Source organism: Montipora capricornis, chromosome 4 (genome assembly GCF_036669925.1).
Source record: "Montipora capricornis isolate CH-2021 chromosome 4, ASM3666992v2, whole genome shotgun sequence".
Lineage (NCBI taxonomy): Eukaryota > Metazoa > Cnidaria > Anthozoa > Scleractinia > Acroporidae > Montipora > Montipora capricornis.
The window spans coordinates 4220442-4244380 of NC_090886.1; the positions used below are offsets into that span (position 1 = coordinate 4220442).

The window sequence follows — 23939 nt, forward strand, 5'->3', positions numbered from 1 at the left end:
GAATTGTGCTACGCTACGAAAAACCACCAAAAACCACCCTTTAGAAGTGGCCATAAATAACGTGGAAACGTATTCCTCATCTAAGACAGCAGCACAACACCCAGACGAAAGGGCGCTTAACATAACAAAAATAGAAAGTAGCATTTCAAAACGAAAACGGAAGGAAAAACATGAAGGAGCAGCGATCGACCGACGTCGAATGACAAAATATTCCTGCCAGACTCTTACTCCCGATCAATCCCAAACTAAAGCATTCAAGGCCCTCTACATCACGCTCTACATCATGCTCTGTTGTAAAAATGGCGGTTCACGAGTGAAGTTGTCTCTCTGGCCTTTCTGTGGACGAATTCCAGAACCTACCGATACAATTTAGGCAAGTTTTGAAAGCTAACAACTTCAATCGATACGGTATTTTGCTGCTAGGACTGGGTGGCCCGACACTTGTGAAGAAAACTATGAAACGAGAATCGGGAGTCTTCCCTTGTCATGGAATGGCAGAATTACCCAGAATTCTTTTTGGCAATGAGCGAGGCAACTTGAGGAGTACGAGACTGGCCCCCATGGAATGGCTGAAGCGCGGCCAGAGGAAAGAATTTGTAGCCAGTTACTCAGAAGTAGGCCTGGTGTGTGCGGTTAACGTAGATTTTGGATTTTCTGAACAAGTTTTTTTCTTCTGACATAAAATTCGTGACAAAGTTGTGCTTTCATTTCGCCGTAATCCTCGTGTCAAAGAAACGGTATAATGTAAATAAGAGAATAACGAGATTAATATTTGCAGATTACCTGTCCTCTTACTACTAAAGTCAAACTCTACATCTCTATGCAATAAGCGCGTTTAAAATTTGAGATTAATATTTGCAGATTACCTGTCCTCTTACTACTAAAGTCAAACTCTACATCTCTATGGAATAAGCGCGTTTAAAATTTCCTCATATTACTTTATAAAAAAAGTATGTTTAACTTTTGACAAAAAAAGGGTTTTCCTGCTTATATGAGAAATACGTTTTCTCTCCCGTCCTCTTCTTAAGCATGTTTTTCGCGGAAATTACATTCTGTCCCTCAATAAACCGAGAACAACCACTTATGGTCTTAGTTCTTTTTTCTTACGTATCAGCCAGGTTGCGGAATGCACTACCTGATTTTATCCGTACCACTGAGTTTACTGGTTTCAAAAGAGGATCCAGGGCTGCATTTTGTACAGCGGCTTTTCTTTTTAATTAGTTTATCTTTAAATATTATGTACTTAGTAGGTATCTGTATGTGCTATGTATTTTAGCTGCAAATGTAATGTCTCGAAGATATTAGCTCCTGTAAATATTCGGAAATTCGAGATGAAATAAAGTTTATGCATGCATGTATGTTACCTTTAGCAGGGCGCGTGCGCACACTTTGTAATCTGCGACTCCAGTGCTTACCATATTACAGAGAAATGTCTTGACCATTGAATATATAAGCAAACGAATTCTTACACTTTATTGACAAGGGCGGTTTCGAGGTGTGAGTAGGCGTGGGATTTGTCACATATGGTTTAGGTGCCGACATGTCTCTCCTTCAATGCCGTACGGGGAGGGAAGGTCGGTAGCAGAAAGCAGCGAAGGGCCAACTGCGTCCAACGTGTAACGTATATTTGATTTTAGTGGTGTCTTGTAATTACGCCGATCAGATCAAGGCACCGACAGGAAGATTGTCCACGTTTGCTTGCTTGCAAACTCGAGAAAACTGGGCACGAGCATTGACAAATTTCCCAGAATGACCCAGTTTGAATCCACAACTACAAGAGCCTGTTATTAGTGTGCAACAAATTGTTACCTGGGGTAAGCTAACGTTCATCTAAAAGGAGTAGAGATGATCATCCCACACGAAGTACTGGCGTATGGCTGGATACCGTTTACAGTTGTTGTGGTGGTAAGTTTGTTTGTGGCAAAATCGCCAAAATGTCTACTTTTAGAGTCACTCAGATAAGCTTTATTTAGTAATACTTAATTAGCTTGCACAAGTGTACTTATATACGTAGTCCTGTTATCAAACTCTTTTTTCTCTTCGTACTCTATGTGAAAAATACCAAAGGAGGGGAAAACTTAGTCTATAGAATTGAGGGTCATACCGGTGTATTAAAAGGTATTGCACTTGCCTCTTAATTTGGAAACCTTTGTTTTCAACACGATGCAAAGCCTGAGAATCACTCGTCATTTTGTTTATCCAATCAAGTAAAGGAAATTTGAATTCATGGCTTCGTCTGTGTTTTTCGTCATTCGCTGCGATGTGCCTTATTATGCAATTGATATGATTCTCCGTCAGAAGCCAAAATATTAGAAAATGGCAAAAGAGTGGAATAATAATTCGCTTATTGAATGGTTTAAAATATAATACTGTACGTGTAGACATTGTGCTCAATTTATTGGTTGTATTTTTAAATACCTTCACAGCTTGCAAAATATCCGTGCGTATCATATGTTAAACCATTCAAGAAGGTGTAAGTTGTAAGTGTGCCAGTAGTGCCTGATAAGGTGCTGAAAGGTGCATAATTGTTATTAGAGGAGAGGGATACCAGCCTTAAGGTTAATATTGGTGCCGTAGTGGGAGCACTCGCCTTTCCACCGGCGGTTCTAATTTGCAGGTCGCAGGTCGCAGATTGCAGGTCATTGTTTCATCAATACAGAAAGTATCCTAAACATCCATAAAGGCTAACCTTAGGCCTAAAAACTTTTGTTTAGGCCTAATTAGACCTAAGGTTAGCTTTTAAGAATGTTTAAGATACTTTCTGTATTGGTGAAACAATAGGGAGCTTAAGCAACGACAACGGCAACGGCAACGAGAACGTCAGAAATTTGCACGCCCTGCACGTGCGTTTTTCACTTTTGTCCATTTCGTTGCTGTCGTCAGCAAAACAACAATGTGAAATAGCCAAGTTTTTGGTTTTATGAAGAACGTCAGCACTTAAGGATACATTTTCATTTTCTCTTTTAAAATGGAGTGCCGTTCCGACTGGTGTCATCTTTGAGGAATAACCACACCCTTGTCATATTAAAAACGTTGAAATAGTCACGAAGCGATTAAAATAACACAAATTTATATTTTGAGATGACGTTCTCGTTGAGGGCGCCGTTGTCGTTGCTTAAGCTCCCTAATGACCTGCAACCTGCAACCTGCGACCTGCGACCTGCAAATTAGACCCGCCACCTTTCCACCAATGTGGCCTGGGTTTGATTCCCAGACTTGGTATTATACTGTACGTGGGTTCAGTTGGTGGTTCTCTACTCTGCTCCGAGAGGTTTTCTCCTGGTACTCTGGTTTTCTCCTCCCCTCAAAAATGCACATTTGACTTGATTTGTGTTATTTGTTAATTTCAGTTTGCAGTGTCTCACAATTAGTGCTCCAGCGGTAGAACGACTAGACACTTGATTAAAGTTCCTTTAATTTCCTTTCTGATTGGCTAAGAAAAGAGTGCAGTTCTCATGTAATGCCGGTGCAACTTTGTAACATAAGAGCAAATTACAAATGCATGTCCCCAAGTTTACCTGAATGAATGACTTTTGAATGGTAGTCTTGTAAAAGATTAATTTGACCAACATAATCTGTTTTAACCCTTTCACCCCTAAACAGGCCTAACGGCCATACTTACCGGTAGTATTTTACTCTGCCTAATACCAAATTATTTTCCTCGTCAATGGGGAACCCCCAGGAGTCAATGGGTTAAACAATCAGTTGAATGGACTTTATAGAAAATTAAAGCACATGCTGTCAAAATTTCACTAGTTTTGGCCTCCGTCATCCATTTTTATGTGATAATTCATAAGTAATCAAATCTTGTGTAATTTGTTAAAAATACCGGTAAGCACATTCAAATTTCGCAGACTACTGTTGAAAGTATTGCACTTGCCAATTTTGTTAGTCTGAAAATGTTACTTTGAAAATGTTACCTCATTTATACCAACTTGCATTTCTATAACATGTGATTTCCTGTATGAACAATATTATCACTCGGGTAAATGCCGAATCCCCTACCATTGTCTGACCAATTCGATGTGTATTCAACGTGATTGGCATCATTCTTTGATTAATGAGTCTTAAATGAAACACAGGAGACATCTTCCTATTCAAAATAGTGGCTGGACACTTGCAGTTATGTCAGTGATGATATGAGAAACATGCTTAATTAATAAGTTTTTTTTTTTGTGGTAAGAAATCATTGTGAGTAATCATGATGGTTTTATTTTTGTTCAACAGTTAACCTTCGTTTTCTCGTGGTTCTACATTCGTTTCTATCAAGACCATGCTCAGTCTGAAGTGTCGTCAACTCTTACTGCAATTGTTGCACTTGCAGTCACATTGCTTACCACTGCTTTAGTTCCTGTTGACATTTTTATAGTCTCTTACATGAAAAATGATGATGGCACATGGAAGGTATGTATGTAGCACATTTTTGTTAAAGTTAATCCACCGTCATTGAAAGAAGAAAGAATAACGATCTGAATCCATCTTGTCGTTGCAAATTATTCTGCATGTGCCATAACTTGTATGTGAATGCAGTCACTGCATTTCTTAATAACCAAAAAGGTGTCTTCACTATTTAAGCTTTATTGATACAGATATAAGAATTTAAAGGCTTAGTTTTAAAGCTAGGTATCAATTTAAACCTTCAGGTCTGGAAACATTTTGTGTTTTTTTACATAGAAAAAAAATCATATTTTAATATTTGCATCCTACCAATCTTTTTTCAGGATTGGTGTGCTGATGAGTCTGTGAGAAAAGAGTTTGAAGAGACCACTGTTGCAACTGGATATTATGGTAAGTCTGGACTAGCCTTGTCGTCATCATCATCATCACATTCTGCTTGTACTAAATTTCATTGTCTTTTTTGCAGTGCTCTATTCTTTTGTGGCATTCTTTGCATTCCTTCTCATGCCATTTGTGTACTTCTACTTTGAAGAAAAAGATGAAGACGTGACAACACGGCAGGTTGGTGACAAGCCACGTTGTACTGTAATTATAAAGTATCAGTTGTAATCACAACATGGTATTAGTAAATGTGCTTTATCGTACAGGTGGTCAAAACCCAAGGACATGATCGTCCGAACCATTTATTAACATGTGAATGCAACATAATTTATTGTTACTTTTGATTGCAACTGGTGACAGATATTGAGATAATGTCAACATAATTGTCATGATGGTATTTTGGCTATACATGTATGTGTAAAAACTGTGATTTGTAAATGTAATGTTTCCATGATTCAAGTCTTATATTTAAACAAACTTACTGTGTTTGGCCACCACACAATCCTTGTTCCTTGGAGCACATGTACTATATTTCAGGATGTTCATATGTTTTTTTAAAAACAGTAATTTGTTGTCTTTTCAGAGAATCTGTGGTGCCTTGAAGTACACTATGGCATTTCTGATAGTTGCTGTTGCTCTTCTCTTGGTGGGGTAAGAAAGGTTATTCTTTAGCCCGGGGGAGGAGGGGGGGAGGGGGAGGGTTACTTGTGTCAATTTTTGCTGGGTATGTGCCGCTGGCCTTTTAGAACCTCTTCCCCTTTATAGTCTACTTTATGGCCAATTATCGGTATAGGCCCCGTCTTAGTCACTTTTGGGTAAATGTAATTTTAGCGACCCCAACTTACTGTCACTTTCTGTTTATGCATAAACCTTACATATAGCCTTTTAATTGTAATTTCAAAGCAGAATGTAATGCAACTAGTAAATATTAAATTAACAGCGCTACAGTTCTTTCTGTAACAACTTTCTTTTTACCGCAAATCTTTCCATTTGTAAATCCCACTAGCCAGAACTTTACCTCCAAAATCCCGACAATTTGCGACCCCATTCTAGTGTTAACTCTGTTGGGAACTCTGTGGAAAATGCAACCCCATTATAGTCAATCCAATCGTGAAAGTGCGACCCCATCCAGCGGCACATCCCCATCAGTCCATCAATAGGAAGTACACCCCCCAGGTCCTTTAGTTACTATTAGCCTAGAGATACAATGTACGCATCCCTCTTTAATCCATTGACTCCTAGGGTTGAGACTAATTGATACAATGTAGATCTTACTCTGTCTAAAGCCAGACAATCTTACTTGTCAGGAGAGAGCAGTTCAGGAGTCAATGAGTTAAAAAAAGTTAGCCTTGGTTGGCCAGTATGTACCACGGATGGTTCGAGGTCCCATGTTTTATGAGTTAATAAATCAATGAGTCAACGAGTCATGAGTCAATGAGACTCACAGTCAATATAGCAATAATTTATTTATTAAGCATAAGCCCTCGTTTCAGTGATTAGGCCTAAGCACTCTCTGAAATTTTTTAGCTTTCATTTTATGGTTTGGTTAACTGCACTAGTAACTCATTGACTCAGAAATAGTTTACACTCAGATGGTTCACCCTCTGGCTTGCAAACAGGTGCTGTGACAACTATACAGCTAGTTTATAAAGAACATAATTAGCTGTTGCTGTGGTGCATGAGGCAGAGAACACTTAGTTACACATTACAAAATACCTAATTTCAAAACATCCTAACCACTTAGTGTGTTGTGTCATTAAACTTCAGAGCCTTTGCCCCCTTGAAAAAACCACCACACAATGAGACGCAGTGGAAGAAAGAGCTCAGTTTCCTTGCAAATGAACTGAAATCAAACAGTAAGTCAGTACTTACTTATAATAAGTTAATTAGGAAGGGACATGCATACTGTATGTATAAAAGCGTAATACTAAGTGCAATTTCCCAAAAGCATAGAGGTTATGTAGGTAGGTAAAGTCTGCATACGAGCCAAGTGGCCCATCAGGCTGGAGGTTATCCCGGTTTCCATGGCGTGAAGCGCAGGGATACCCCCAGCATTTCGCCGGTACCCATTTATACACCTGGGTGGAGAGAGGCACCGTGGGAGTAAAGTGTCTCTCCCAAGAACACAACACAATGTTCCCGGCCAGGACCCAGACCTGGACCATTCGCTCCGGAGTCGAGCACACTAACCATGAGGCCACCTTGCGTACCCAACAAAAGCATAGAACTACAAATTATAAATGATAGGCAAAACTTCAGTTTTTAAGGATAAAAAACATCAAAAGTGGAAAGTCAGTTTACTTGCCAGTAGATAATATTTCTTTTTGGCTATTCTTGTTCAGCTTAAAAAACTTGAAACTTTGCTTGTTTTTTATTTCAGCAGGAGACTGCAAACCTTTTAATAGCCAAAACCCCATTTTTGGCTATTATATATTTACACTAGCAATATATATTTATATATTTAAAAAAAAAAGATATTGAAAAATATTTATTATAATTGCTTATTATGTGGAACTTAGCCGTGGTGAAGTCTCATATACTATAATTATAGTAAGGGGCTTTTTTCCATCCTCCTCAAGGTGGTAAGTTTTTTGTATTGATTTGTAGATGGTGAGACGGCGATGTCATTGCTGATGGGATTCCTGTCTTTCATTGGCATGATCATCATGATTACATACACGGTATGTAGTTGAGTTGTTTTCCATTCTCCTTAAAATGAGGTTAAATATATATCATTTAACTGAGTTACCGGTAATGAGGAGCTAGTTTTCTCAGTGCTTGGCTTAGCGTTGGCGTTTAGGGGCATATGATATGGTCTGCTGGCATTTGCCATTAGCGTCCTGGCATTCCCTGGTGTTGTGTTACTGTTTTGAGCGTGACTGCAGGGTGTTCTGGCGATCACAGGGTCAGAGGTAGTTTATTGCGGTCAATGCGTAATTCACTGAACATGCTCATAGTTTTACTCTGCTTAGCGTATGGGGCGTTTCACGTAGCTTGTTTTTTTGGTGTTCCCACCCTTCTCCTCCCTTCTTTTGTAGCATTACCCATTATCTACCCAGTAGGTTCTCTGCTCCTCTTCCAGTTCAGTGTGACGGGTGCAGGGCAGGGGCTGGGTTTTGGCAGACAGGGCTTATGGCTGGGTTGAAGGTAGGGCAGGCTCTTAGGTTCCTACCTACTTGGTTTTGGGGTCAGCCTGCGCAGTTCCAGCCCCCTCCCCCCACATTTCTGGGTATCCAACCACCATATGTGACTTAAGTGATAACTTGAAAGACATTCAAAAAGTCACAAAATTCTTGAGATCTTGTGATTCTTAATATCAACACAAGTGAGTAATAGGGACAAAAAGGGTTACAGGTTTCAGGACAGATAATTTTCTTGTAGTTGGAGGGGACAAAAAGGGTTACAGGTTTCAGGACAGATAATTTTCTTGTAGTTGGAGGGGTTAATACCATAACTCTTTTAAATAAAAATAGAGGAAAATAATCTGTATTCTTTCTTGATCACTTGGTTTGAAGAGCCGATGTTTCAGTCTGTACTGTGCTTGCCTGATTTAAATCAGTACTGATTTTCTCTACTTAGGCATATGGCATGACTGCTCTTCCGTTTTCAATGCTAAAAGGATTCAAAAATGCGAAGGTAAATTTGTATCATTTTTACCACTAGGCACAAAAGATGAAACAGGAATGCTCACATACTGCTTTATTTCATAATTTTTATTTGCTACACTGTAATGGTACAGCATGGTGGCTAACTGACTTCCTCAAATATTCATCCATGGTGACAGGTTAAACCTATGATCCGGACCACTAAACAGATAAACAGAACAATAATTTTTAGTACTGTTTGCAAGAAGTATTCAAAGTATATACAGTACATGGTGATATTAGAGGCTTGATTTTTTATAGCCTAGTTTGGACAGTAAAAATCCAAATAAACACAATAGTGTTAAGAATCCAACTCAAAGGAGTCAACTGCGCTGCATTTTTATTATTTGCATTGCATGGTTGAATTCAAGTTGTGAGCATCTCAGTCTGGACTGGACCACCCAATGTCTTTAATTTCACAAATTTTCAAATTCATGTAGCTCTGGATGTGTGCATTGACGATTGATCAATAATGTTATTATACATACCCAAGGTACCACTTCTTCACGAAAATTTTATCCTGTCTGTTTCACAGAGGGAGCAATTAGAGGTCAGCCAAGACCGAGAATCGGTGGAAGAACGTACCCGTATGATCAGAGCTAGACAAGTGAATGGCCGCAGTTTGTCTGGCCGTGATCAAAGGCTTCTTGCCCGGCTTGAAGGAGAGGAAAGAGTTCTTATTAGAAGGGAGAGACACTTGCAAGCTGCAAATCTCAGCTGGCTTAACAAATGCTTGAAATGTTGCAGACCATTTGAGATGGTGTTTGGGGTCTTCTTTCTGCTGTTTGGCTTACTCATATTTGTCTCGTTGGTTCTCACTAGGTATTTTCTAGAAACACCAATTAAATTAATTTACCAATCACATCATCCCTAGGCAATCAAATAAGCTACTCAAAACACAAAACAGTTTAATGTAGCTGAAACTCAAACTCAACCCACATATGATGCGGAGTCTGGGAAGCAAATTCAGGACAAGTCAATGGTAAGCAAGTGTCTCACCATGGACAATGCTGCATCCCGACATTTGGCTCTACCTGTGAAATGGAACATCATTTAACACCCTTTTTCTCACTATCATATACCTAATCATTTAATTTTATGTCCTTGGTTTAATGGAAAAGGGTCATAGAGCTAAGAATACATGACATATACATTTTAAAGCAGATTGTGCGAAAAAGTTTTTTTTTTCAAACATAGATACATGAACATGGTACAAAAATGTCCTGTAGTTTAGGATTTGTCATAAAGCCAAGTAGTTACATGTGATAGTCAAAAATGTGTAAACTTGACACAAACAAGATTGAAAGTTAATTGTAAAAAAGTATCATTATGGTAGTTTAAAACTATTGATATTTGGTAAATTCTGTTGTTTTCATTTTTCTAGTGTGGACAAGGCTGTGAATTCCCTGGGTTACAAATATGGCTATGCGCTTCCAAAGGCAAAGCTTCCAAATCCTATCAACCTTGTCCTGCTTTATGCACAGAAGGTACTGTACAATACAAATTGACAATAAATTTATTGATTTCTGTCAGAAACACCGATCAGTGTCTTCAATTTGTAGCAAAGCTAACTCAGACTTATTGTGACCTTAGTGAGGCGTATAAACACAGGCTTTATTTACAGTAGATATTCTTGCAAAACGATGACCTTGTTAAAAATAATTATAGTCACTTGATACCCATCGGGGATAATGGGTTTTTAAGCGTATTGCTGTGGTTTTAGATTTTGTCTGTCTAAGTTGCACTGTAAAGCCCATTTACAGAAACAAGATTACAGTTCTGAGGAAAAAGAAACTAAGATTTGATTCTCAACTGCTACACATATATATAATTCATAAATTTATAATGATCTGCCTAAAAGAACTGGTTTTTGTAATCATGACAAAGCTGTTTTCTTGCTTTTAAGGTATTTCCACTGGATTACTGCTTGTTTGTGGCACTTGTTCTTTACTTCTTGTACTGCACCATGTCTGGAATCCGAGCCATTGGAATTCGCTGCTGTTGGATTAAAGTATCCTTCATTCACGAATGCGTTTTTTTTTTACTTTACGTGGTTTTCTTATTAAAGGTACTGGTAATCTCAAGTATGTTGCCTAGTCATGTTTTATGTAGCAGATTCCCTTTTCACACTGAAAGAACTGTACCACTCCCTTGTGACACACAGATCAGATCTAGGGTTCTGATAATCCAGAAACATGTTCATTAAAATGGACAAAAAACGTTCAGGAAGTACATGTATGATAGTGTTGTTCCTGCTTGTTTAATCACTCACTGAAAAACTATGTCCCAATTAAAACTCTGTTCATCATTTAGTCAGTCAGTGAATAGTCCTTGGAAGTGAACCAAAGATAACTAAGATACGGTAATCACAATGGCATTAGTTAACAATTATTCCATGAGGGCTACTTGGATATGAGATGATAGATAGCCAAAGAGGTGCATAGCGCAGGGTTGGCTATAATGATCGCATATCCAACAAGTGCGAGTGGGATAATTTTTTATTAAAAACGTTCACAAATTGTGGATAAATCTTCCTACTTTATTTTGCAAACTCAAGGAAACTGATGTGTGCAGTTACTGATAATTGTAGAGCATCATATTTATACAGCTGTAGCTCATATACCATGATGGCTAAGCCAATTGATCAAAACAATAGAATTGCATTATCCAATAATCTAGTTTTTAATACTAGTTATTAGATCCTTGATTAATTGTCAGTTGTACAAAGTACGTTCCCGCAAGACAATGCCACAAGCCCTGCTCTTCTTGATTCTGATGGTGATGCTGACGATGCTGTTCCTCAATGTCATGCTGTTCACTTTGGCTCCCCAATATGTCATGTATGGCAGCCAGCATTATGTGGTAAGGAACTTTTCACTGATATAAAATAAACGTCATTTTTGATGTCTGCAATTTAGAAAAAGCCTTTAATTTATTACCAGTAACTTGTCGTCCGAAATGCATCTCCTCTTCCATGTCCCCTCCTCGTATTATGATGGTGAGTTTTTACCACTATTATTACTTTGTTCGAACAACAAAGTATAGGGTTCAGCTCTGACTCTTTTTTTTTTTAATTATTTTTTTGGGGTCACAATTTTCCTGTGCTTGTGTAAGATTTCTATGACTGGTGTATAGACTTCTCAGAGAAGACACTCCAAGTAGGATTCACACTTGGAATCTCTTCATTCAAAGGCAATTGAGATGACCACTGTAAGACCACAAAAGAAAATGTGACGAACAGCAGGGGAAACATTTATCAAAGAATTTGTGCGAGACTGGAAATGAGTTTTTGTGTTCTTGTTGCATGCAATGCCATCATGATATCCAGTTATAGAATAACTCGGTAACACATCCCATGGGGCTAATTACATATTTTTATAATTCTCCTGGTATTGTTGAGCAAAAGTATTAAATATTTCTTAATACCATCGTAGAAGCATGTAGAGCATCTCTTTTATACTCTAGTCTGGTTTTGTTTGGAATCAAATGTGGTCAACAACTGTTTTAAATGTGAACTATTCTACAATTGCGCTTAACTATATGGTAGGATCACTGAACGTGGACTTAGGACTTCTGACTAGACTTGAACTGGATACTGACCAAGATACTGAAACATAAAAAAACACTGAAATACTGTGAACGTTAAAGGAAATTGGCTAAAAAACCTTCCAACAAAGTGTAGGCTACCAGTAGCCTCTTATTATTGTTATTATTACAGTTATGTCTGAAGGAGTAAAAAGATAGGGAAAAAACTCTTGCTAGTCTGCCTCTAGTCGAAGACGGCTCCCATTGTTGACAAATTCAGAAATCCAACCATGATCCCCTGCAGAACACTAAAGACCTTCTTCAGTCTCTGTGGATAAGGAGAGAAGGGGTCTGTTATAAATGCTCCACAATGTTCACTGCTCAGAACTTCCACCCACAATGCTACGTCACTAATAAAAATATGTCAACCTCTATGATGAGGAATCATTTATACATTTCCTGATATTGACTTTCTTTCAGCCGAACTCTGGAAAAGGAAATGACAATAATCATACAAGTCACACCAGTATTAATGGCACAGCTGTGCCTGGGAATAATACCATGACACCGACTCCTCCACCAGATCTACACATCTGTGATACCAGTGCTGGGGAAGGTGGGTAGTAAAGATAGCTTGTGCCAAAATGTTAATGTCCTCCAATTTCTGCCCCCCCCCTCCCCCCACAAAAAAAAAATCACTTTCTTAATACTAAACTCATTAACACTTCGAACACCCCAGGATGCCCCCCAGTTAAGAAGTAAAATCGTCAAGCATTAGACAGAGTAAAATCTGTTAAGACTTAACTGATTAGAGTGTAATGTGAAGTGCTAAGTTTCTACCCCATATGAACCACGTGAGCGTTAGCCCTACTGATGGAAATGGGCCCACACAAGGACAGAGAAAAAGTCTGACCAGGGTGGGAATTGAACCCACCACCTTCGGGTTTGATCACCGCTGCTCTACTGACTGAGCTGGACTCACAGGGGTTCCCCACTGACCAGTAAAATTGGCTGCTTTAGGCCGGTTTGGACGTCAAAGGGTTAAGTTCGCCTGCTGGACCCCTTGGGCTGGTTTAGATTCAACTTTGTCAATGTTTTATAGATTCCTGTATCATGACCAGAGCTGCAGTATTCCTGAACCGATTTTTCTACAAAGTTTGGTTTTTTGGTGCATGTTATTACTGGGGAACATGGCTCTTTTTGTTGGTAAGTCTTTTAATTAGTGAGTGATCTAGTACCATTCATTTTATTTTTGGTAGTTTCAAATTTTAACTCTCTCTTCAATGTAAAATCATCTTCCTTGTAATAATGTATAAAGCAAATTGATCGCTGTTTGACTTCTTAAGTTCTTGATTAACACAATCAATGGTGCAAAGGTGTCATTTGAATGATTTTCTTACATAATTTTTGCATTAATTTTGTTGCCATAGTGTAGTCTTTGGAAGGGTTGGCCCATGAAGATGATGAAACACTTCTGCATTGCAAAAGATTAAAAGCAGTGAATTTGATTAACCAAACCCCTCACTCACATGGGTAGTGAGTTGCTGAGTAAACTTGACAATAGATAATTATATACTAGTCACTGTGGCTACCTAACGGTTACCATGGTGATACTTCTTTGCTTGATTACTCGCTGTTTCTGGAGTAAGGTCGATAAATTAATATTTGGTGAGTAAAGTGACTTGGGAATTATGTAATGGGTCATTTAGTAATTACCAATGAGACTAGTAGTAATCTCGGATTATTGCTTGCGAGAATCCATGTGAGGGTGCCCCTGCAAACAACAGAAGAATCTTTGGGGCGGCTATTTTCAATTGGTGTCCCTTACAGAGGAAAATCTCTATTACTTTTGGCAAGACCACACAATCACCCAGTCTGAACAAAATCAGGACGCATTCTCCTTTGATGGAACGCAATAAAATCTATTTAAATACAACAATAAATTATTAAGGAAGGGTATTCAGAGTCTTTTTCCTTCCCAATTTGAAGAGTGGGAAGCATAGGGGTTCGATTTCTTACCAACAGGTTCGTTTCTCACACTCTCTTTGAATAATATCAGAGGTCACCTAGTAGTCAACAATGGGTACTTTGGGTCAATTTTTATTTTGTGAATTGATTGAAAATCAGTAATTCTGGTGTGAACAATAAATTGTACATCTTATCGTTACTGACTTGGGCCAAATAAACCATTGTTTGAAAAGAAGCTTTTGCCTTCTTGCAACAGGTGTACATAATTGGTCTGGGAATCTCCATTGCCAAGAAGCGGAAGTCTGTGGTGGATGACGAACTTGACTCCAGTGATTATGATTCTGATGATGAAATGATTTCTCCCTAAAAATCAATTTTGCAACTTGTTGTCTTTTAACTCTACAGACAGCGAACTCACACAAAATTTGTAAAAAATGTAATTTTTAAGGTTGGTGCTTAACGGCCCAGTGTTCTCAATATTTTCTTGTTCTCTCATATTAATTTCATGGTTCTTTGTTTCTGCCGTTTTAGTGTTTTCAAACAAAAATGTGTTTTGGGTCAGTGAACATAGTAGCTCAACATTGAGGATAAATTTTTGAATTGGTTCACTTCTTAGTGGGTTTCCATTACTAAGTAGTCATTCCTTATTTGTAAGTACCTGTTAAAAAATTCATCTTTTGAGCAGGATTTCTCTGTATCGTACTAGTTTACAACTCTTTTAAAGAGATTTCTTTAGATAATTTTAGTTAAAACATTTTTGCATTTTGGTTTTGTGGTTGGTGACCAGGTCACCAGACTTTGTAATAGACTTCATCAACAGAGGGTTAGTTTCTTGTTGACTGCAAATGTCAGTCTTAAATTTGCTGTTGGCCAAAAATTAATGAAGATCACTTCTTTCCTGCCAGAACTAGCCATTGAGCAAGTACAAAACAGATTGCCAGTTTTTTTTCATTTTGTATGCTAAGCATCAGCCTGCCCTTAGCAACAGACATGAAGCTAATTTTCTCTGGAAAAGGATATAGCATTTTATAGTGACTCCAGAAAAATGTTCTGAGGTCAGAGCATGTAAAATTAATGTAATATAGCTGTAGAAGTTGCTCTGTAATTAAATGGAGTTTCGTTGATTAAAAGAGTTACGAAATTCTTCCCCTGAGATGTCATTAATTTTTGTGAAGCTATCTTTTACTAACCTAGTTTTTGTGGGCTGTTCTCTACAGTTCAATTTATAGCCCCAGTTAGGATTGAACTGCAAAATGAAGGAGCTGTATTGTTCAGTTTCAGTTTCCAGTTGAGTAAAACTTACAATACACCCTGAGAAAATGTGGTTAGCAAGATATTAAAAATAACTTAGTTAAAATGCTCATTTAACTAAGTTAACCACCACAAGGGTAGCGGTTATCATTTTAGCGGCGGTAGTTTCCTTGCGTGGTCTGCGATCAGTGGTCAGACTCATAAGTGCAGGCTCATGTGGATTGTTGTGGTTTTGCACATGTTTATCTCAGGCTTTTGGAGCTTTCCCCCACCCCACCCTCAAATTCGTTCTGCTGAACTGGTGAGATAAAAAGTGTTTACTTGTTATAGCTTGTCTGTCAACATACAACTGGAAGTTAAAAAATTACTCCAAGTACTCTTTTGGAAAAAGAAAAGTCTTTATTGTAGTGGCACTGAAAATAATTTTTTAGACATTGTAATATTACAATTAAAGTTTCACCTCTGGAAATAGAGAGGTTAAGCAAATTGTCAATTGTAAATCATTACACACCGGTAGTGCTATGGTAGACGTCTTAGGTAAATAGCCCCCTGAGAAGACATGTAGTTACTAGAAGTAAATATTAATCCCAGAAAGTCTGAAGAAAATAGAAGGGAATCGAGAAATATTGGCTTCATTTGCTTCAATTTCTTTTTCACAGCACAAAAAGTAACAATGAGCTATGGTATGTCGTAATCCTTATGTGACATTAGGGAGCTTACGTAACAGTATGGCTAGAAGACTCAGGACGGCAGAATGACGAAAAAATGTCACGTGAGACTGGGAATGCACAGTCTTGCGTGATATTTTTTCGTCACGAGTCTTCCAGCTGTCCTGTTGCGTAAACTCCCTAATGAGTTGATGCGCTTGTTGAAAGCTCATCGATGCCTTTCAAGGGCCCTTGCACAAAACTGCAGGAACGGTAATTCAAAGATGACTGTGTTCGGGGTCCCAAGATTTTCGGCAGAGGGAGCTGCGTAAGCTTTGTGGGGTCTGTTATCTTTAAGAAAATAATTATTTTACACAGATACCTGTACACCACTAAGATTTAGAGATTTTGTGTGCATAGTATTTAAAATTCTACCTGTTGGGGATTATTAGCTCCTGAATTAGCAGTCTGAGTAATATATTGAAAACATATCTCAGTTATGCACGTGTACAATCATTAAAAAGGTATTTTTACTGCTTGAGGAAATGTCTCCAGTATTTATTCCATTGTGTCCATTCCTTCTATTTCTCCAAGCATGTCATCGTCATCATCCATTTGAATGTCTCCAATGTCATTGTTTTCGTTGATGTTTGTTGAATCCTTTATCTCATTCTTTATCGTGACCCTCCGATGGTCAAGTCCACTGGGCGCAAGGCCAGCAATCCTTGATGTTGACCCATGTCCGTCTTTTAGCTCCACAAGACTCTCATCGAAGTATTGATTTGGGTGATTAATAGCAGAACTGGCGGTTTCCTTGAAAACAAGCCAAAAAATACCGTGAAAAAATTACCGTACAACAATGATATTATTATTAACTTGTTATCTATTTTTAATACAACTAAATAATTATTGAGTTGACATGTATTCAAAGTATTTTTAAGGCCAAAAAGTCAAGTCCTGTTCAAGGACTTTCCAGGACCCTACTTTGAAATTTCAAGGACTTTTTTTTCGTAAGAAATTACCACAAACCACGCAAAATTTGAGAACGCTATACTTTGTTTACCTGAACATTTGTTTTCACTGGCTTTCATTTACTTTAAGACCTTAAAGCATTAATATCTTTCAATCTCTATCAATAAAAAAAACCAAGGACTTTCAAGAACCAAAAATCAATTTCAAGAAATTTCAAGGCCTTGAAATTGGACTTCTGGAATCCAAGGGTTTTCAAGGGTTTTCAAGACATGTACGAACCCTGTTTATAAACCCCAGTGGCATTAACGATTATGCTAAGCAACTGCTGCTAACACCTTTTTTATTGCCTTATTTAAACTTCTCGTAGCACCAAGGTTCAGATACTTTTAATTGCAGGTCTATTGTTAACAACTGAATCAGTTTCTGAGCCAGCCACCCTACACTCCTGCACCTGATTCATGACATCACAGCTAGACTTAAGGAATTCCACATTTTTAATGACATGATAAGGGTTGTGAACATACATGTATTGCTAAAAAGCTCCAAGAATTGTTGCTTTTTCACCTTGCACAAACATAGCACCCAAAATGATAAGCAGAGTTACACAATGTAACTGACACAATGAAACAAAGTTCTTATACCTTATGAGTAAGTTCATAATATCTTGTACAAGCTAGCTGATAATGTGACTCTTTTACAAATTCCATGATCTGCAAAGAAAGGTCTTGAAAATCAACAAGTGATGATGATTACTGAAGATAGCAAATTCTAATTAACAATTAGATTATGAGCTTGAGATTTCTGTGAGGTGATAGTTGATGGGGCCGAAGGCCAAATCAACTATCACCTCATAGAAATCTCGAGCTCATACTCTAACGTTTTAGTGGAATTCTTACTAAAATTTACTTCAAATAACAGTTTCCAATGATTTCTTGACTTATTCTTAAACTTCGTGCCTGAAAAAGATTGCTCAGATTGAATTGCCATTTAAAATCTAAGTTGTGCACGCAAGTGCATCAGCTTTTTCAATAATTTCAACTTTTTTGAAAGTCAAGAAACCGTAAATGTCCTTTGTTTAGACTTCTCAGAAATTTAATTATCCATTTGCATCCAAATTTTCCTCCAAAACTTTGGAAAAACAAAAAAAAAAAACGTTATTTCCAAGATGACCTCCAGCCACTGCACACTAATGGCTGATAGTGTTCAATGGCTCAGCCAATCAGATTACAGCATTTGCATTAGTATACTAGTAGAATTCTACTAATTATAATGGATAACCTTGCTGAAGTAAGAGTCGTTTAACTTACCTGCCAGAATGGATATAATTCTGGGCACTAAATAATTTCAACGTACCTCATCAACCCCGTTTTTGGGCACCCCGTAAGCTGCCAAACGTTGACGCAGCAGATCCGCATCTGTGTGTCGGAATGGACAACCTGTGAAGTAGAAGGCAAAATAAGTGTTGATCTTGCTAAGATGACACTGAAGTGAACAACAAAGATGTCCTTCAATTCAAATTTTAGGAATAATGAGCAGCCTGATTTCCCATTGTCACAAGTCCATGTCCCCTTGGGAACAAACATTTCAACTGCAAATGGTTTTCAAGAAAATCCTTCCAAAGAGGAAACCAAAATAAATGCAATGAAACAGAACTTGCAGAATTATGTTCTGCTTCTAAAATACATTTTGTAAGTTCGAGTTGGTGGTACATGTAAGAGCCTATAAAATTCAATTGACCATCCAATGACCCACTTTATCTCAAACACTCTTTCTCTTTTCTTCCCTTGTTGACACCTTAACTCATTGACTCCCAGGGGTTCCCCATTGATGAGTAAAATCGTCTGGCGTTAGACAGAGTAGAAGACTTTTTCTGTGAGTGATTAACCCATTGACTCCCAGGAGTTCCCCATTGATGAGTAAAATCCTCTGGCATTAGACAGAGTAAAAGACTAAGTCTGGTTTGGATGTCAAAGGGTTAAGATGTCTCAAGAGCACCTTACCATGATGGTCTCCAGGGCCAGGTGGATTGGTCATGATAATCTTCATACAGCTGTATGGTGTGTAGTCTTGTCTCTTTCCTTCTTTCCCATAGCTGTGGCGAATGTTATACGCGTACTGCTTGTCAAACTGAAAATAAAAAAGCACACTCAATAATTTTGACTTTTTCTTGAACAAGTCAAAATTAATGGTAATAGTTTCCACTATACTATTAATGTTATAAAATTAATGTATGTATCAGTGCTAAAGCAGCCTTTGAACTCCTCCCTCCTCCTCGTCCTCCAACGAGTCAATGGGTTAACTGTAATTAATATTAATATTTATTTTTTTAACCAAATTTTCACAGAATTTAAAGAAATTAATACGTATATATTGTGGTTCGCATTTTTTCTTGGTTTATAATTTTGCAAACCAGTTCAATTTTTATTTCTCTTTGTCGAGTATTCATTATTATAAGCCGAAACAAAGGAAAATCAAAATTGAACTAGTTTAACAAATTTTGGTCCAGGAGCTTCAGTCAAGAGGTTTGTGTCACAGCTACTGTAGGTTCAAAGGCGAAGAAGTTGTATGTTATTTCCTCTGAGCAATAAATTCCATTTACTCTGTCTAACGCCAAACGATTTTACTTGTCTATCTGTCTCGATTTAAAGGAAATGCATTCATACACATGTACCTTGTCTACATCCATAAGCTTTGTAAATTCTGACCTCCAAAAGATCAGAGCTTCTTCCAAACTGAGGCCAATTCCCTGTGGAGAAATGCCAAACCATGTCAACCTTTTTCCTTTGGACAACAACTACCTACATGTAGGGCAATATTATTCAACTTCTTTTATACCATTTTGCACTGGATGGAGTAGTGTTCCAGTGCTATTTACCCGGTAAATGCAAGATCCATTGGCAAGTATTTATTCAAAAACATTAGCCTTCAAAAATTTTTCCACCTACAGTACCTTGATAAACAGCCCATACTGCAAACGACCAAAGTGCTTCAAATGGTGATTTTCTTTTAAAGCAGTGTGTAGTTGACGCATACACAGAGGATACGAGGTTTTTGATAACTAAAATAAAATGAAAATAAATAAACATTTTTATTATTATAACAAGTTAATGAAAATCTCAATGTTATATAACTGAACACATTGTGGAGACTGTAAATCAATCTAAATCACATGAATTAATCAAGGATGTTGCTAAGCGTTGGATGCCAGTGAAAATTGCCGCTTGAGAAAGGGGTGACCGCCGCCTGAATTTTGGCTGTCGATTGAAGTGACTGAGAAGATCCCAAATTATTCTCTACAAAGTAAGTCATTTGATGATTTAACAAAAAAGTTGAACATCATTGTTAGTATATGGAATTATCAATAGAATGTATCGATACTGGAAATGAAACAAAAGCGTTGTTTTGAATACCGTTGTGTGTGTCTTCTCTTTCCCCATATTCGCCATCTTGAAGAATGCTGGGTGTTGCCATACACTGGGAACAATCTTGTTACCAGGTCCCTTTGATGCTCAGAGAAGGAACTTACCCCGTCAATAGAACCTTCAACTGGGTGAATTTATTCTTACATGAAGCTACATCCCTGATTAATTATAGCAGATCAGACCAATGTTGGTTTTTGGGGAGAGGGAAAAAAACAGGAACCAACAAACTCAACAACACACAATTAAAAGATTTTTTTTCCTAGTTGTATTTGAACACAACACATATATTAATTATACTGCTGCTGGATAACCTGGTAATCGGTCAATAAGAAACTTGACTTATCATTGCAAATTGTATTGTGAATACACTCACACTATCAATCTGATCCAGAGTGACTTTTCCTCCGGCTGATCTTTTCTGTGTGTAATCCTGACCAACATACTGTCGACTTAGGAACAAGCATGAGTTGCTAACAAACAATTCTTTACTAAACAAAGTGAACTTAGTGTTCGGAAATCAGGTGATCAGGAGTCAATGGGTTAATATTAACGAAGGTATAAAGAAAGTAAAATACAGTAGGCATGTAGGCATATACATGTAACAGTTTTCTTGCAAACTAGACAGCAATCTTGCTTGAAGTCAAAACACAGGTAAAACGGCCTATAGATACAATCTTGTCTCTACTTCACGAAGCCTCATCCTGTATCACAAACCTGAGATTTGTTAGCTTTGGTAAGAGTCTGTCATCTTCTTCCAAGTATGGCAATGCTCGGGCTGTCATCTTAAAAGAATGAAAAATCAATGTTACGAGATGTATGTAGTAAACTGCAAGGCAGTTACATGGTTATATCATCATCAAAATAAAGCCACTTGACTGTACTGCTAGCTATGGTATCAGGACAACACCTTGTACACGTTACACTTAAATGCAATCAACTGAAGCACAATTATTACTGTAAGCTTATCAATGATACAATGTACAAGTATGTAATAAAACTACGCAAGTAAACCTGGATTGTATTATTTTTTTTGTTATGTCTCATAATTTATAAGGTTAGGCACGTAGCATTGTGTTTCATTACGTAAAGCAAAATGTGTTCACTACAGTTGACACAGCTATTGTGTTGTGCTGAAACTAACAAAAGAACCTAAACAATGAAAAGACAATAGGCCAATTCATACATACTAATTATCTGTGATGAAGGTGCATTTTCCGTGCGTGTGTTAGAAATGCAGACGTGTGTGTGCGATTTTCTTATGCTTGTTTCACATGTGTTTCTTGGGACGCTTATTTCTGGTCTGCACTGTACATGCTTGCACATGATCAAAATGTCAACTGCTTCTGAGTACCGGGTGAGCCAAGGATTTAACCATTCACCTTTTGGAGCCTTCATTTTTACTTTGGTTTTGAGGTGTGGGTAATCTGTTGTATTTATTTTCTTCATATAACAAAAATTTAATGGTGCGGGTAATGCACTGCATGGGTAATCGGCTCAAAATTATGATACATGTACAATTAAATGCAATCAAAAAGTTAATAGGTGGTTACCAAACAATCTGGAGACTGAGAATGGTGCAAGGTACAATTAAATACTGCTACACAACAAAAGAAGTTAATGAGATATCTTTCCTTTTCGTCCACCAACATGGTGATGAGAATGATGTAATGCAAAAAACACCAATAGCTCATTAATCTAATTATTATATTTACACTTACTGCTAGAGCTCTCGACAACTGAATGCGGAATTCATTGGCAACAAGAGAGACCAGTTCATCTCTTGGGACATAAGCAAATCCCTGAAAAGATACAATGTACATGTAATACTTTTGTTAAATAGAGCCACTTACATGTATAGATGCTACTACAATCAAAAACTACTTCTCGTTTTTCTTCACATTTCAAAAGTACTTGCGTTGAATGCTTAACAGGTGAGATTGGCGGAAAAATGTTTATTTTAACTCCACTTTTTTTCATTGAATGGTCTGCCATTACTTAAATTGGTGCGGTTCTGACTGATAAGCTTTCAGTGATCTGGATCGAGGAGACAGTGGCATCATTTACTCACTAGCTTAAAAATGCAGTGTGTGAATGCAGCTTAATTTGCATGCAGGACACGAATTTGACAATCTGAAAACTGAAAACTCATGCTGCAGACTACAGGTAATTAAGCCACATTCACACCAAGTAATGGCGGGCTGTTAAATAAAAAGGTAAGGTAAAGGTAAAGTCTCTGTTACGAGCCTGAAGGCCCATTAAGGCCGGCGCTTATCTCCGGTTTCCGTAGCATGAAGCAACTAGGAGTATTTATGCTCCCCCCTGGATGGGATGCTAGTCCATCGCAGGGTTACCCCCAGCATTATGCCGGTACCCATTTATACACCTGGGTGGAGAGAAGCACCGTGAGAGTAAAGTGTCTTGCCCAAGAACACAACACAATGTCCCGGCCAGGCCCTGAACCCAGACAACTCAATCCGGAGTCGAGCACACTAACAAGGAGGCCACCGCGCCTCCCAAAAAAATGAAAAAAGTAAAAATAACAAAAAAATAAAAAAGTGGATTTAAAATAGTGACATTATTCTCTAAATCTGAAAAATCCATACGTAAAGTAGTCTCTGTACCAAAGAAAAACCAAAAGTTTGAGCAAAACCCATGTTTTTAAGTTTGCTTTTGGGTGCCTCTTTTCATATCATACTGCCTTTAAAACACATGAAATGCGCAGTCTCAGACAACATACATGTACTTTTCAAAATTTCCAGGGGGAGCGTGCATGCTGCCTGTGACGTTTACGGTCAAATAAACACTTGAAACCACTTGTTCGAACACAACAGTATTTACTAAACAGACACGACGACTACAACATACAAAAGTCTTAGCTCCTAGACCGCGTGGGTCATTTGCATAAGTGATTGACAAGTCTCAAAAACACTACATCTCTCCCCTTCGAGACGATGGACTTTGGAAATGCGTAAGTGATTGACCTAGACGACTTCTTTAAACGACTTTTTTATAATATGAAAACGGCAAACTGAAACGTGTTACAGAGTCACAAAAATCCATTGCATGCTTCTGGTGTCTAGTTTTCTTGAACAAGTAAAACGTAGTCTGCAAATCTCGCTGGAGGCCTTGTCTGCCTTTGTGATCGTCGTAGGCCTGCAGTAGGGCTTGAAGACTTTGTTATCTTGTCCAGTTCCTGAATTTCCAGTGGTTGGGGATTTGCTGAAACGTCTTCGTTCATCTTTTGTGTGTGGTTTCCAGTATGCTCGATGTGACTAGGGACAATTTTGAACATAGATGAGTTGCGCGTAACGGTCTTGTGTCCGTCGCTTGCGGTAATCATCGATCCTTGTTTCTCTTCGACTACAAGAGGCACTGGATTAAACGGGGTACTGAGCTTGTTGGCCTTTGGTTGCTTGACTAAAACTGTATCTCCCAGCTTGATATTGCTTTCTCTCACACCTAGCTTTTGGTCAGCATACGTCTTTATCTTCTTTTTCTGCTCTGCGTCTCTCTGCACCAGGTTCTTCTGGGTCTCAACAATGGTTTGTTGGCGGACTGGTGGCGTCACTTCCGGCAGGGTGGTTTTGAGCTTCATCTGGTTAAGTGCTTTGCATGGTGAGAAGCCAGCAGTCGAGTGAGGTGTCGCCCGATACTGCCGTAGAAATCTGTTGAGCTCTTGTTTCCAGTTCTTATGCTCCATGGTCGCGGTTCTCACGCATTTTTCTACTGTC

The 23939-nt window shown here is 38.1% G+C and overlaps 2 protein-coding genes across 2 annotated transcripts in view; one reads left to right on the top strand and one right to left on the bottom strand.

Annotated features, from left to right (window-relative positions):
* Positions 1–1746: 1746 nt before the first annotated feature.
* On the top strand, positions 1747–15069 carry LOC138045270 (probable lysosomal cobalamin transporter). The gene is made up of 15 exons (XM_068891709.1): positions 1747–1905; positions 4228–4404; positions 4722–4788; positions 4865–4959; positions 5363–5430; positions 6547–6635; positions 7387–7460; positions 8359–8415; positions 8959–9245; positions 9808–9910; positions 10330–10434; positions 11142–11285; positions 12429–12564; positions 13051–13154; positions 14173–15069. The coding sequence occupies exons 1-15, from the start codon at positions 1846–1848 to the stop codon at positions 14281–14283; spliced, it is 1677 nt and encodes a 558-aa protein (XP_068747810.1). The 5' UTR covers positions 1747–1845; the 3' UTR covers positions 14284–15069.
* Positions 15070–15546: 477 nt separating this feature from the next.
* The window catches only part of LOC138045271 (DNA primase large subunit-like), a 24026-nt gene continuing 15633 nt past the window's right edge, over positions 15547–23939 (bottom strand). Inside the window, exons 8-16 of the mRNA XM_068891710.1 lie at positions 21927–22007; positions 20923–20990; positions 20582–20657; positions 19737–19844; positions 19458–19532; positions 18787–18913; positions 18140–18222; positions 17428–17496; positions 15547–16627 (exon numbers count right to left, since the gene is read on the bottom strand). Coding sequence (XP_068747811.1) covers positions 16373–16627; positions 17428–17496; positions 18140–18222; positions 18787–18913; positions 19458–19532; positions 19737–19844; positions 20582–20657; positions 20923–20990; positions 21927–22007 — 942 coding nt within the window. The 3' untranslated portion in view covers positions 15547–16372. The remainder of the gene's footprint in view (positions 16628–17427; positions 17497–18139; positions 18223–18786; positions 18914–19457; positions 19533–19736; positions 19845–20581; positions 20658–20922; positions 20991–21926; positions 22008–23939) is intronic.